At 47.0% G+C, this 13,572-nt stretch overlaps 1 protein-coding gene across 3 annotated transcripts in view; it reads left to right on the top strand.

Annotated features, from left to right (window-relative positions):
* LOC146196201 (phospholipase A2 hemilipin-like) overlaps positions 1 to 13,572 on the top strand; it is a 90,468-nt gene that overhangs the window by 2,108 nt on the left and 74,788 nt on the right. For all 3 annotated transcript variants that reach the window (XM_084598116.1, XM_084598115.1, XM_084598114.1), the window contains 3 exons: positions 348 to 449; positions 3,430 to 3,599; positions 11,580 to 11,739. In XM_084598116.1, the coding sequence (XP_084454242.1) occupies positions 348 to 449; positions 3,430 to 3,599; positions 11,580 to 11,739 (432 nt within the window). The remainder of the gene's footprint in view (positions 1 to 347; positions 450 to 3,429; positions 3,600 to 11,579; positions 11,740 to 13,572) is intronic.

Here is a 13,572-nt window from a genome sequence, read left to right as displayed (position 1 = left end):
CAAACATGAGCCCATTGCACAGAATGGGTCATTTCGCACTGTAATTTGATTTGAACAAGCGAAAGATTCGAGCAAGCGTGGCAAGGACGTCGCGAAACAAAAATCTGCATATTCTTTTTTTTTCCTGACGGTGCTCAGTTCAAGAATATGCCGTATAAATCAGTGCATAAATCGTTTGCTTGCTTGTCTATCTTTCTTGTCTTCCTCATGCATTATATTTTTAGTTTTGTGCAGCCCACGTCCACTTCATAATGCACTTAGCAATAAAACTCCCCTTATGCTTCGGTCTCAAATGTTTGGCAGTGTGTTCTAATAAATAATGAACTGAATAAGTCTGCCCTACACAGACGCATATTTACGGACCTCTACTATGGAGGTCACCGACTGGCAGAGGCGTTTGTGGACAAACACAGCGGAGGGTTGCTGCACTGCAACATGCTCGGAGACAGGTAAGTCGCAAATGAACTGAATGCCAAGGTCACATTGACTTCGTATCGTCGGCAAGCGATATGTAAAATTGAAAAACACAACTAAAGGCAGCACGCGATCTGTATTCTGACGTCCGTGTAAGGTTTTGGAAACTAAAACTTTTTGAAAGTTGTAAATTTCGCGGCTACATATCTGAAGCACTCGGTTACAATTGCGGCCGGCCGCAGTGTCCACTTATTAATGGCGGCAAAATACAAGAAAGCGACCGCGAACTGTGCGATTTCAGCACACGTTAAAGTACCTTAAGAATCCTAAACAAATCCGCAGACCAACCGAAATCCCACTTTCTAAGATATGTTTATTTTGAGGCCCCTTTAGGGTATTGTGAGACACTCAGGCGAATATATATTTCTCCTTTGCGCACAACGCACTAGCTGCGTGATGCACAAATTAGATTTTGCTTGGGTGGCCATTTTTCTTCAGTTGCCAACGGGACGTGGTACTGATTATTTAGGTTAGCTGGTACGCAGACTGGAGCCCGTCTAAACAAGAGCTTTGAGGGCCTTTTCTTTGCAGCAGCCACGTTGCTTGCGACTGAAACGCCAGCTTTAGAATTCTAAGCGTCAATTTAGGCAGGTTTTGTAGCGTTTTCATCAATCAGCCACTATACGCGGGTAATATTCTTTTTGTGGTGAAGCTCGAATGTTGAAAATATTATCGCCAATTTCCTCGACGCTAGTTCCTTATTAACTGAACGTCTCTAAACAAAGCGCAATTCAAACAGTAGCATATAAGTTGGCGTTCGCCGGATATGGCCTAAGGCGGCGGCCAGGGTCCGGTGAGGGCGCCTTCGGGCCGTTAGCTTTATATATATGTAAAAAGTTTTTTGTGTGTAGTGTTTAACGCGTTAAAATAACAGCATATGAAGAATGTGGGTCATTCCCCAAAAAGTTGGTCTGACACCTGTGTCTTTGATCCCATCAGTGCAAAATGAGTCAATTGGTTTTATGATATGACGAATGCCACACGGGTACCTCATCCCAAGGTTATGGCACATTCGACGCCTCCCGGCTGCAGCTGATGGCACCGCTGGAAGAGCAACCGTGAAAACCATATTGCCAGCGCTGTCAGTTGTTACACTCTAAACCTGTAGTATAGAGCGGGGTTGCGCCAGCTGATAATCCTTGCTTGGCACAGAATATGCAGAAAGCACACGGACGGGTAAAGGTAACAGTAAGCGTCCAGAGCTTGTCTGCATCCTGAGAGAATGGTGTAAAATTAGCACTTCATATTTTCCGCGCTGTGCCCCCTCCCTATATGTTTATGGACAGCGTGGCAAGCGGATTCTGCCACATAAAAGGAATATAATGCAACTTTTTCTCCTTGCATTGGATAATGGAGGCTGGCTCAGTGCACGGAATGGCCGACAATGAAAAAAAAGTGTGCACTGAGAGAAAAGGACCGGACAAAAAAAAAAAGCAACACGATGCCAAAAACGTGACTCGCAGTACCGTGCACTTTTGCATCTGGGAGAAAGGAATTGAACAAAAGATACGGCCGCGCCAATTGTATGTTCTGCGAAGCGAAGCATTACTTCACAGTTCTCCGGAAAACACATTTTATATTTGTCATAAACCTGCATTGTTAATGACGTTTGTTTTATGAATCACTTTACATTAGGTCTTTCTTAAGCAGTTCCAGCGCACAAATTTGCATTTACGTATCGTTTTTTGCTTCGTAGTGCATTAGTACCAAACTCCACATTGAGTCCTATTGCTGGACTAGTAAATGAATAACTCCGCAGCCGTCTCAATGAATATCAGTTGAAAACGTATTCATTAAGGTAGGCAACATTTTGAAACTAAAGCTGAAAAATGTAAGCCGGCAATGTGCGGCCTAATTTCATTTCCAAAATTCCTAGATTCTGCTTTCATAAAGTAGAAAAACATTAAATCGTAGTTGTGCTGTTTTATTTTCATGTCCTCTTCCGTCGTTGTGTTGTAGTTCATTTTTAATACACTGTTTTGCCATAAGGTTATTTGTAACTGTACGCGCGGTTTAGTCATTCTGCTGTTTTAAATCTGTTGTTTTTGCACGTTAGGTTTTGTCTTGCGCTGTTCTGTCATGGCACCGCTCTAACCATGCAGCGAGCCACCGCCGCCGAGCAGATGAGCAAATTGTGTTCAAACTGTTAAAACATGTAAATGAAATTTATGAAAGCGTAATGAGCCTGTTAAACAGCTAACAGTAGAAAAATATAAGCGAATACAACAATGCTGAGAAGGGAAAAAAAGTATAATGGATAAGCGAAGTGTTACACCTAATACCAAACCTTACGCAAAACAACTCTGACGAGAATTAATGAGTCAAATACACACCTGAATATAAAGCGTATTTGTCGTGGCGCACCAGAAAAAATAATTTGTGTCTTCAAACCGCACACACAGAGCAATAAATGACACCGTCGCTTGCGAAAACAGCAAATGAGAGTGCCGAAAGTAGTAATCACATAAATGACTTCAAGCAAAAGTTCTGTACGTTTTCGTGAAACAAAACGTTGCTGCTGCGAGCCTAGAAGAGATCAGATTAATTCTACATTAGGTCATTTAGGAAAGGAAAACCTTTTGGTAGGATTTTAAACAATCAACGCATACTGCTGATAGATCTGATGTCGACATGTAATCAATGAGAAACGTGAAGAATGGAACGATTTCAGTTGAATACAATCGTAAATAAGGTACTGCATGTGCTAATTTTGTACTAAGTACAAGTAACTTAATGCGCTGATCGGAAAGTGCCGCTCCGATGTCAGCATATGTCAGCATCGCACTTCCTTAACTCCCTGGATTCTGTAGGAATTTTTTTTACATTCATAACGAGGCAGTATAATATTTCTTATAAGATATAAGGCTAAGGCTTAAAAATGATGAAAAACAAAAACTGAGAACTATTCTAGTTTCTAGCATTTCCTGAAAAAAGAAATCTGACTTCTTTCTCCAGAAATCTCATCGGCCATTTTCTGAACTCGGCCCGAGTGCAAGTGATTCATGCAACCCCACATGAAATGAGCCACCTGCTGCACCTGTGTCTAAACCTCCCACTGAAAAGGCAGGGATCCGCCTTGCCGCGCCTGTCGAACGACTCGCTCCGCAATCTGGCGATATTTCCAGGTAAACGTTACCCGCCTGACAGTTGCGGGCACAGATTCTTCACTAAAGAAAAAAAAATTCTTGCTTTTGCTATTCTTTGTTTGGCTTACGGTTACGGGTAAGCTTGATTTGTTGATCTGGGAGAGCATAGTATCATGCTGCATTTCGCACTTCATTATTTTTGCCACGTTCATAAAAAGGGGCCGCAACATGCGATTGGGATGCACTTACGACGTGACACGGCAGCCTCTGCTGTTAAAGGTTGTGCTGAGAAACGGAAGGACAACGAAACAAATTGGTTGCGGAAAAAAGAGCTACAAAACAAGGCAACCAATGCTCCTTTCAAGCAGGGCGCACTGTGGTTGGTTATGCTGCTTCTGGATCGGAAATGCATCTATGGAAGTGTAACGCCTAAAGAAAAAAAAAACAGCACTTGATAACACTGGGAAGTGGTACGCAGAGTGTGTATTATTCCGCTGAACAGTAGGGAGAACCAGTTTTTCATATTTGGCTACACCAAACAGGCTAAAGGAATCGAAATGCTTGCACGTTTTACTTGCTCTGGCGTTTAGCTATTTAAAGAATCGGCAACACGACCACGATCATAGTAGCCTTCAGAGGACCCAAGGTACCGAACTTTGTCCGATATGGTGTCACGCTCATACCGTGCAACCTGTACAGGAAGCAAATTGACGTCTGCCAACAGTGTGGTCGGGTCGGGCATCGCAAGGACGTGTGCCCGACGCCAACCAACCGGATCTGCAGGGGCTGCGGCCAAGCGAACCCAAAAGATGACCACAAATGTACACCCAAATGCAAACTTTACGGCGGCGCTCAACCGACCGCCGACAGAGAATGTAAAGCCAGATACAAGGTTCCCTACGTCGTTCGCAAGCGTCAGTGGGAGCACCGAAAGGTCAGCCATCAGCTGCCGTCGGAGAGCGATTTCCCACCACTTGACAAGCCAGCTGCCCATAAGTCAAGAACGCCATCGAGAGACCTCGCTCAATAGAGAAATAGCAGCTGCAGGAGTCAGAGCCGAGACGCGCGAAAAACGAAAACCCAAGGATCACTGTCGCGTGAGAGAGTCGGTTGGGGCAACGCCGCACAAGGTATCATGAAGACAAATCCGAGCTGCAACGCCAAGACAGAAGACAACGCTTCAACCAAGGAACGAGAGATCAACGAGGCCCTAAAAAAGGAGATCGCGACCCTGTGAGCCACCATCAACAACCTCACCAAGGAAATCGCGGAGATCCGCAACGCTCTCCGCAACGTTGAACAGCAAAGATCCAGCCCGAGCGGCAACAACAAGACTGAAGCAACCACGGCCGACGCAGACAAGGAGCCGGCAACGAAGAAGAGGGCCGTCGAATCGCGCAAGACCAAGAACAACATGAGCAACTGCAGCACCGACGACAGCAACAACAACGTCGAGGCCAAACTCAACAGCCTCGAGGATATGATCAAATCGATGAAGCAAGCCATCGAAGCCTTCCAAACGGAGAACGTCAATAGACTCAACAATCTGGAAAGAAGCGTGCAACAAATACTAAGCAACCCAACGTTCGCGCCAGTACAGCATCAAGTTAACCAAGCGCAGCAACACGGAGAATTCCGAATACGACAATCATGGCCTCCAACTTCACAGGCATAACAGTGTGGCAGTGGAACTGCCGCGGCTTCGTCAAGAAGAAGGCAGTCGTCCAGCAGTACATCGAGCACGCGGCTCGCAAGCCCGACGTACTCCTCCTCCAGGAAACACTAACGGACAAGCCGTCCCTCCCCAGCTACAGGGTGCACGCGGGCCCGCCCGACGGCAGAGGCCTGTGCACCCTGGTCAGGAAGGGACTCACCTTCGTCGAACACCGACTAAGCAATGTCAGGATTGAACACCCGCTTACCGAACTCATACCGACCAAGCAAAGAAAAAACAGCATCTTCATTTTGAACATCTACAGTAACCCATCGCGGAGACTCCAGAGGTTCAAAGCCATTCTTAACAAGGCAAGCACGACGGCCGGCCAGAGCACGCTGATCACATGCGGCGACTTTAATGCGGTGGATCCGGCGTGGGGCTACGTCAAAAGCAATGCGAAAGGCAGAAACCTATCCCAAGACGCGGCAGAACTCGACTATACCCTCATAACCGACCGGGCTTACCCAACGAGAATGGGCAACTCCGTGCCCCGAGATACCAGCCCCGACCTCACGTTCGTCAAGAACAACGAACCGATCACGATCACGTGGAGGAACACGGGGGTGGACCTCGGTAGCGACCACATGATATTGGAAATCGTCATACCGGAGCAGAGCAGTACCAAAGTCAGGAAACATACGTGGATCGATTGGTCTGCTTTCAGAGATAACAGAAATCAGGAAGCGGAAGAGACCGAAATCGACGACATCGACGCGTGGACCAACAAGATCCTCCAAGATGTTCGAAACTCAACCAAAGACATAGTAACAGACTTCGAAACGAACAGAATGGATAGCCGACTGGCCCACCTTATCGAGGCCAAGCAGTCCATTCTCAACAGATGGAAACAACAACGCCTTAATCGTAGGCTAGGAAAGAAAGTCGCAGAACTCAACAGAGCAATCGGGGACCACTGTCGAACGCTATGTGCGCAACAGTGGAACGAGATATGCAACGCTGCCGACGGCCAGATGCACAACGGGAAAACATGGAACCAAGACTAAGTCACACCAAAGGAACCGACTGGCGAAACTCATCCATCGAGAAGTCACTAAACACGGCGCCGATAAGGTGACGAAACGCATCAGCGACAGATACCTGCCGACTACGCCCACGGAGTGCCATGGGCCGTACGGGGGGCTGCCAACGCCCGTCTCGACAGAGATATAGACGTAGAAGAAGTTCGAATGGCACTGCAGGACCTCAACAGCAGGTCGGCGGCCGGGCTGGACCGCATCACCAACAAGGCGCTTAAGAACCTCGACGACAAATCCATAGAAAGCCTCACGAGTTATTACAACAAATGCTGGAAAACGGGAACGCTGCCGACGCAGTGGAAGAAGGCCAATATCATCCTAATCCCCAAGCCGGGCAAGCCATCCGACACGGATAACCTCCGACCCATATCGCTCGCATCTTGCGTGGGCAAGGTGTTGGAGCGCGTCCTGCTCAACATGTGGCAAGAATACCTCGAGAAAGAAGATCTCTACCCGGAAACGATCATTGGCTTCAGGCAGCATCTAAGTACTCAAGACGCCATGATACAGCTCAAGCACCAGATCATCGACGGCAAAACTGGCGACAACAAAGCAGTACTGGGACTCGACCTACAGAGCGCCTTCGACAAGGTGAAGCACTCAGCGATCCTATCCAAAGTCTCGAAACTCAACATGGGAGAGAGATAATACAATTGCATCAAAGACTTCCTTCTGTGACAGAACGGCCGATCTCAGAGCGGGGGACCTCCAAGCACAGGAGAAGAAGCTGGGAAGCACAAGCACACCTCAGGGATCGGTCATCTCGCCGGTGCTTTTCAATCTCGTGATGATAGGAGTGGCCGAAAGGCTCAGAAACATCAAGGAAGTCAGACATGCGATATACGCGGACGACATAACGCTGTGGGTGGAAGGGGGCAGCGATGCCCACATCGAATCCACCTTCAGGCGGCCGTTGATGCGATCGAAGACCAACTCGACGGAACGGGGCTCAGATGATCGCCGAGCAAGTCGGAGCTCCTCGTCTACCGCCCGTCAAGCACCGCACACCTAAGAGCAGCCGGAGAGAGTACGAGGCAATCAAAGTCAAGACCAGAGAGAAAAACGCGATCCCAAGAGTCAACAAGATCAGAGTGTTGGGGATGACGATCGAGACGCACGGCAGAAACGGCGAGACCGTCACCCGGCTCATTGCGAAAGCGGCGAACGCCACGAGACTACTCAAACGAGTCACGAACAAGAAAAGTGGAATGAAGGAAGAGAGCCTGATCAGACTGATCCACTCGTTCGTCATATGTCACGTAGCATACGTGGCGGCCTACCACAAGTGGAACAAGAGCGAGAGAAACAAGATAGATATACTCATCCGCAGAGCCTACAAGACGGCACTGGGACTGTTCGAAACAACGAGCACCAAACGCCTCCTGCAGCTAGGGGTGCACAACACGCTGGAGGAGATAGCGGAGGCCCAACGTGCCACACAGCTCGAAAGACTGTCTACGACCAAGGCCGGTCGGAAAATCCTGGACATTGGATATCCTGAACATTGGACATTGATATCCTGGGAATTGGATATCAAGGCAGGGAGCAGACGCAGCTCTCCGTCCCCGATGATATCAGGCGCAACATCAGAGTGGACTCGGTACCGAAGAAGATGCACCCGGAGTATAACAAAGGGAGGAGAGCAGCGAGAGCCAAGGCGCTGATAGACCAGCACGCGGCCGACCACACGCACGCTACGTTGACGCGGCTGAGTATGCCAAGATACGCGGGTTCACGACGGTCGTCGTCGACGCGACCGGCACCGTTCGCACGACCGCCAGCACGCGATGCACCAAGGCAGAGCAAGCGGAGGAGGTGGCTATCGCCCTGGCCATCGCCGACCGCGACTGCCACACAGTGCTATGCGACTCGAGGCAGGTGGTGAGAAATTACGCCAAAGGCAGGGTAGCAAAAGAAGCTTTGCGCATACTGCAGGCAACCAAAAACGACGATGGCAGCAGACAAGTGAGAATCAAGTGGTTCCCGGCGCACGCGGGCGAGGCGTCAGATCGCAACGCCAACCACAACGAGACGGCACACGCCGAGGCGCGCGCGCTAACGGACCGCGCCTCGGTCGACTGGACGCTGTGGTTCAGCACCAAAGACCGAATGACGGACTACAACGAAATAATCAAGGTGTTCCGCCTAGCTCGCAGAACTCTTCCACCCCTTGCTCGGGGCTCAGTCGAGAGCAAGCCGTTTTATTCAGACAGCTACAGACGGGCTCACTCCCCAGTCAGTTGCTGATGCATAGAATGTATCCCGAGACGCACCCGACAGACAAATGCAGAGCCTGCCGAACGGAGACTGCCGGCTTCGCACACATGCTGTGGAATTGTACCCAGTACCAGGAAGAAGCTAAGTCTGGGAGGATCCCGCCGCGACTGGAAGCAGCCGCAGGGAGCGACAATCAAGAGGAGCAACTCTGGGCCGTCCAGCAGGTCATCAAGGCGCTGGCCCGGCAGGGAACCAGCGAGCGGGCCACGGCGAGCGGGGACCCAGGCCGCGCGGCCGGTGCCCAGAGGACGACGTAGGCCCCGTCCGGAGCGCGCGCGCGCGAGCGCGCGTTCTACTGCAGGCCACGAATAAACGTTTTACCAATCCAATCCAATGTAGCAGTTAAGCAAATGCAGAGCCGAGTATAAATGAAAATGTAAATCAATAGCTTTTCTCTGGTGTATATATGCTCAGATTAAGCCGCGGGATAAAAGCTGATACAATACCGCAGAATTTAAAAATACCATGTTATACACACCAGGTCAATGTATACGATATCAGGGCATCAAGTGTTTGACGGAGATTAATTATTTGGTATGTGGCGAGACAAACGAATAATAATTTGCGCACTTCGACCGATTTTTTAAATAAATATATATCTTCATAACAAGCGGCATACTCGTTTACATTACCTTGAACGGACCTTGTAAGAGCAGCCATTGAGCAGCTTAAAATATTCCTCGCAGTGTAAACTCTGCCATGGCTTATAATTGAGAAAATGTATGCATTAATTGGTCAAAATGTCATGGACACTGAAATCGACGCTGTGAAATTAATGCTGATGACATAAGACAGAACTGGACACAAACAACGACGAGAAAGACAAGCGCTGACTTGCGACTGATTTGAACTGAAAAAAAAAAACAAAAAAAAAACATGCACCTTTTTTCAATAAAGATCAGCCGTGAGTCGGCTTCTATTGTGTCTCTTCTCGTCCTTGTCTCGCTATGCGCAGTACCGTTTTATACTATCGTGACTGAACGACTCGCCCAGCAACGCACACTTTTGAAGAATAATGTTTTCATTCTCCACCCCTGATAGACTCTGAAATAAAAAAAAAAAAAAAAAAAACAGAACAAAATTTACAACATTTGTTTGGTTGGCAGCTCCTGGCGACCGTCATTTTGTTGCGAAAGTAGGTCACAGGCGCCGGTAAGCGTTATGGAACAGCCGGAATTGTGAGTTGCAGTGATACTTCACTTTCCGCGGAGGCACGCTACTGTTATAAACTTCTTGTATTCAATGGTCCGCCCCGTTGATGGCACTGTCACATTCAGCAACGTGTCCCACGATTTGGTCACGGCTTGTTGGAGCTGATGGTCGCCAGGAAGCTCGGAAGTAAGATATGATGAAGGAGCCAACAGCGCAGAGTCTGAGTCTGCTCAATCGTGGCCTTGATAAAAGGCGCGGCAGCCGAAATTTGTGGTCAGAAGTATGAAGATACATCTGTTGTAGCAACAGTCCGCTATCAGCTTGCTTCGTTACCAAAACTATGCTGACAGCTGTCCACGAGGTACTGTGTTTGATACACTGCGCTATCAAGTGAAGGAAGGCTAGTTGGTGACTGGTATTGGAAGGCATCATGAAACCGCGCAAAAAGATAAGGGACAGGGAAGAAGGCAACAGCCTTCTTCTCTGTCCCTTGTCTCTTTGAGCGGTTTCATGATGCAAAAATTACCGTCGCCAGACAGTTCAGCTGCGGCAGAAGCTAGACTGCTCATTCGTGAGCTACAAAGCGTTCCTTCTGTAGTCGGCAGAGTGTGGAGTAGCGCGCTTTGCGATAAGCTCGGGCAGGCAACCTCATGATAGCGCCGCTAGTCTAAAGCAGACGCTTCCTCCATCCTCTAGGCTCTGTTACAGCGTTGTTATCCGCATGAAAAGCTGCAGCACGCAGCCTTCCTGTAGTCTACATATTGTGATCGAAATCCACAATGTACCACTTCCTAAAGGCCAGCAGCTTTGGACATTATTTCATAGATGTGCTGGCTCTAACTGTTCAGGATCGTATCAGGTTCGGCCAGGTTAGGACCCTGGACCAAGGTGATTTTTTATTTATTAGGTCTTAAAACGTCGTATGCTGCATGTATGCCTCACATGCATGCAAATGGTGAGATTGCACTCAGAACGGCTGTAAAAGCTGAATGATGTCACTTCACGTCATTTTGCTGCTGATGTAATAGTAAAAATGGTTAAAACCTGGCACCTCAAACTTTTTAAGAACAGTTTAAATGTGGTATGTACCTGTTGTGCCTCAGTGTTTTCGACGGATAAGAAAACTTGCAATAATATAAAAAAATGCTTTCGGAAGTATTATGAAAACGACTGAAAGCTAACCAATTTTTCAAATTTATTTTCCCGTCAAAATGTTTCTGCAGGAACTGTACACACGCACTAGAAGAAAGGTTAAAGGAAACCAAGCAGGCCTTAACGATATTAAAAAAAGAATACTATGAACGGGTTGTTTCATAGATCGGTAGTATTTGACGTGCAAAAAGACGGGGCATAGGTGTACTATGTGTGTTTTGCGGTACTTGAAGCTAGTGGGAGAAACGAGCACGGTGGTCTTGTAAAAAGATAATTTGAAATTTCCGAGAAAGTGGTATTGTTTTCCTTTGTAGCCGCATGCTGGAATTCTTGAAGGTGAATGCAAACGAGTAATTACTTCTTTCTCGGAAATTTATGTCTTATTATGTGACTGAGTATATCTGGGGCTTTATATGTTTAGCCAGGGCCATCACCGACAAGAATATCAAGTTTTGTCTCGGCGTAGCGCAGCCCGCTTGCTGTAAATGTTCTTCTCGCAATGCTACGTTTAGAGATTTTCTTGCCATATTTAACGACTGCTGCCAACAGAACACAAATAAATCGCATTTATTTACAAAGGGGAAGGAAGAAGGTTCCGCGTCTCATCGTCATCAATGCTCGAAATTAAGTTTGAAGTATTGTAGTGACGGAAAGAAGGCAGTTTGAGTAATATGTTCTTTCCAGGAACTAAATGGTGTGGAGCCGGTGACGTTGCGGAAAACGAATTTGACCTGGGAGAAGCACGAGATAGCGACATCTGCTCCCGGGACCATGATCTTTCTAAAAACACCATAGCACCATTCGAAGAAAAATATGGAATAAGGAACCATCGTTTCTACACAATGTAAGTTGCATTGCATGGTTCGGTATCTTTCAACATGCTTATCCTGCATATCGTTTCTGCGCTGCATTGTTGCCAAAGAATGCACAATAGGACGCAAAGATTCATTTTATATCCAGTGATGCGAACAATACACCCTTTATGCTTTAGTTTCCGGAAGGAACGTTCTATAGCGATGTCCACTCTTTTTGGGGTGCCACTGTGGCAGCTGCAGTGGGGGCGTTTTCATTGTATTTGAAATAAAATCAACCTAAACGAACCGCTCATTATGTCAGCCGCATCCGAAGCAATCTATATACTTTTCGGGGATTCGCGCAAGCCTCCAAATAGCACGATATCTAAGGTTTCCTGCTTATATATCGGAAGATAAATTTCGGGGCGTTAAAGAAGGTTTTCTTTCGCTGCGTGATACCTGTGCACGTTGCGAAATCCCAGGCGGCTGAAAATAATCAGTAGTCCTTCATTACGGCACATATCGCTCCTTCATTTCACCCTTCTTTCAACTCTTCCCCTAAAGCGTATCAAATATGTCCGCTGAAAGGCATATAATGCTCCTTTCTGTGCCTCATGACCAGCTTCCTGAGCTTGCAGGCGTAGGAGCCTCTTTTAAGATCACACCAATGTAAAGCATTGGAACTATCCCTAATAATACCGAAGGCACTTTCGAAGCAGAGCTACTACAGAAGGCATTCTTAATCGCTCGTCATATCTAAACGGTCAGGAGGCGAAGAGAATTTCACTGCATCACGTATATAATATTGATAAAATCGATTGAACACACGCACATTTTTTGCCTATTTGCACACACGTATGTAACCACGTTGGTGAATACATTCAGATTACAGCTCATATTGAAATTGTTTTTGTTCGCCGGAATTATTTTCAACAGTAATCTAGAACAGGTTAACGCATATTCAGGACTTCACCAAATTTAGCTAAGTCTCTTCGTTTCACAATATGAGCGAAGCCTATGCCTCAGACGGACCGGTACATGACAAAGAAGGCGATCACGTATCTTCTCGAATACTAAAACAGGTTGTTTGGCATAAACCACTGCAATATCATTTTTGTTTTCAGTATTGGGCCTCGAGTTTGCTGTAGAAAATGTCGCCCTATAAAATTTGAAAACGACCTTCTGCTTCAGAGGTGCACGCTCGTAAAGGCAGATATAAATACATTACAAGGTACACTGTTAGAAGGCATGAGGAAACGAAATCCTAAATTTCAGACCTAATATTTATTAGTTGTTTGACGCTGGAGCAAAACTGAATAATCATGCGACGGTATTGCCATTTTTTTTCTATCGAGGTTCGTTGCTCCAGGCTCAGAAGTATTTGGACATCTTGAAATAGAAACCAGATACAGGCTAAACGCACATGAACATCACGAAAAGCACAAAACCGTAAGCTGCAGAAAGAAAAAGAATTTTATATTTGTGCACCAGATGGTAACTAAAGCACTCTGCAGTGTCACGGCTAGAACAAAACAAATGACCGATTTAAGTTGTGTGTTGTGTTTTCAGAGGTTCACAGTACTGTGGCCCACGCAGCGCACATGACAAGTGCACGGCCATCACGCTATATCACAAGTATAATACAGTGCGTAAGGGCTGAGATTCAGAGGCTGTGCATTGAATCTGAACTCAACTCTTCGTTTTCAGACCAGAACTTTTAAAATGAGTGTGTACCGATTAGCTGATGTGCTGTAAATGTAATCAAAACTTTCGGAATAGCTTGTTTATCCCGGCAATGGTTTTAAAGATGAGGCATTTCAAAGCATCGAATCGAACATATGGGGCATAAGGTTGCGTCTTGACTGTTGGAGGTACACGGGGCA

Source organism: Amblyomma maculatum, chromosome 3, assembly GCF_055883805.1.
Source record: "Amblyomma maculatum isolate TAMU_Amacu chromosome 3, ASM5588380v1, whole genome shotgun sequence".
NCBI lineage: Eukaryota > Metazoa > Arthropoda > Arachnida > Ixodida > Ixodidae > Amblyomma > Amblyomma maculatum.
The sequence above is the reverse complement of the archived record's forward strand: the minus strand, read 5'-3'. Positions and strand labels throughout refer to the sequence as shown.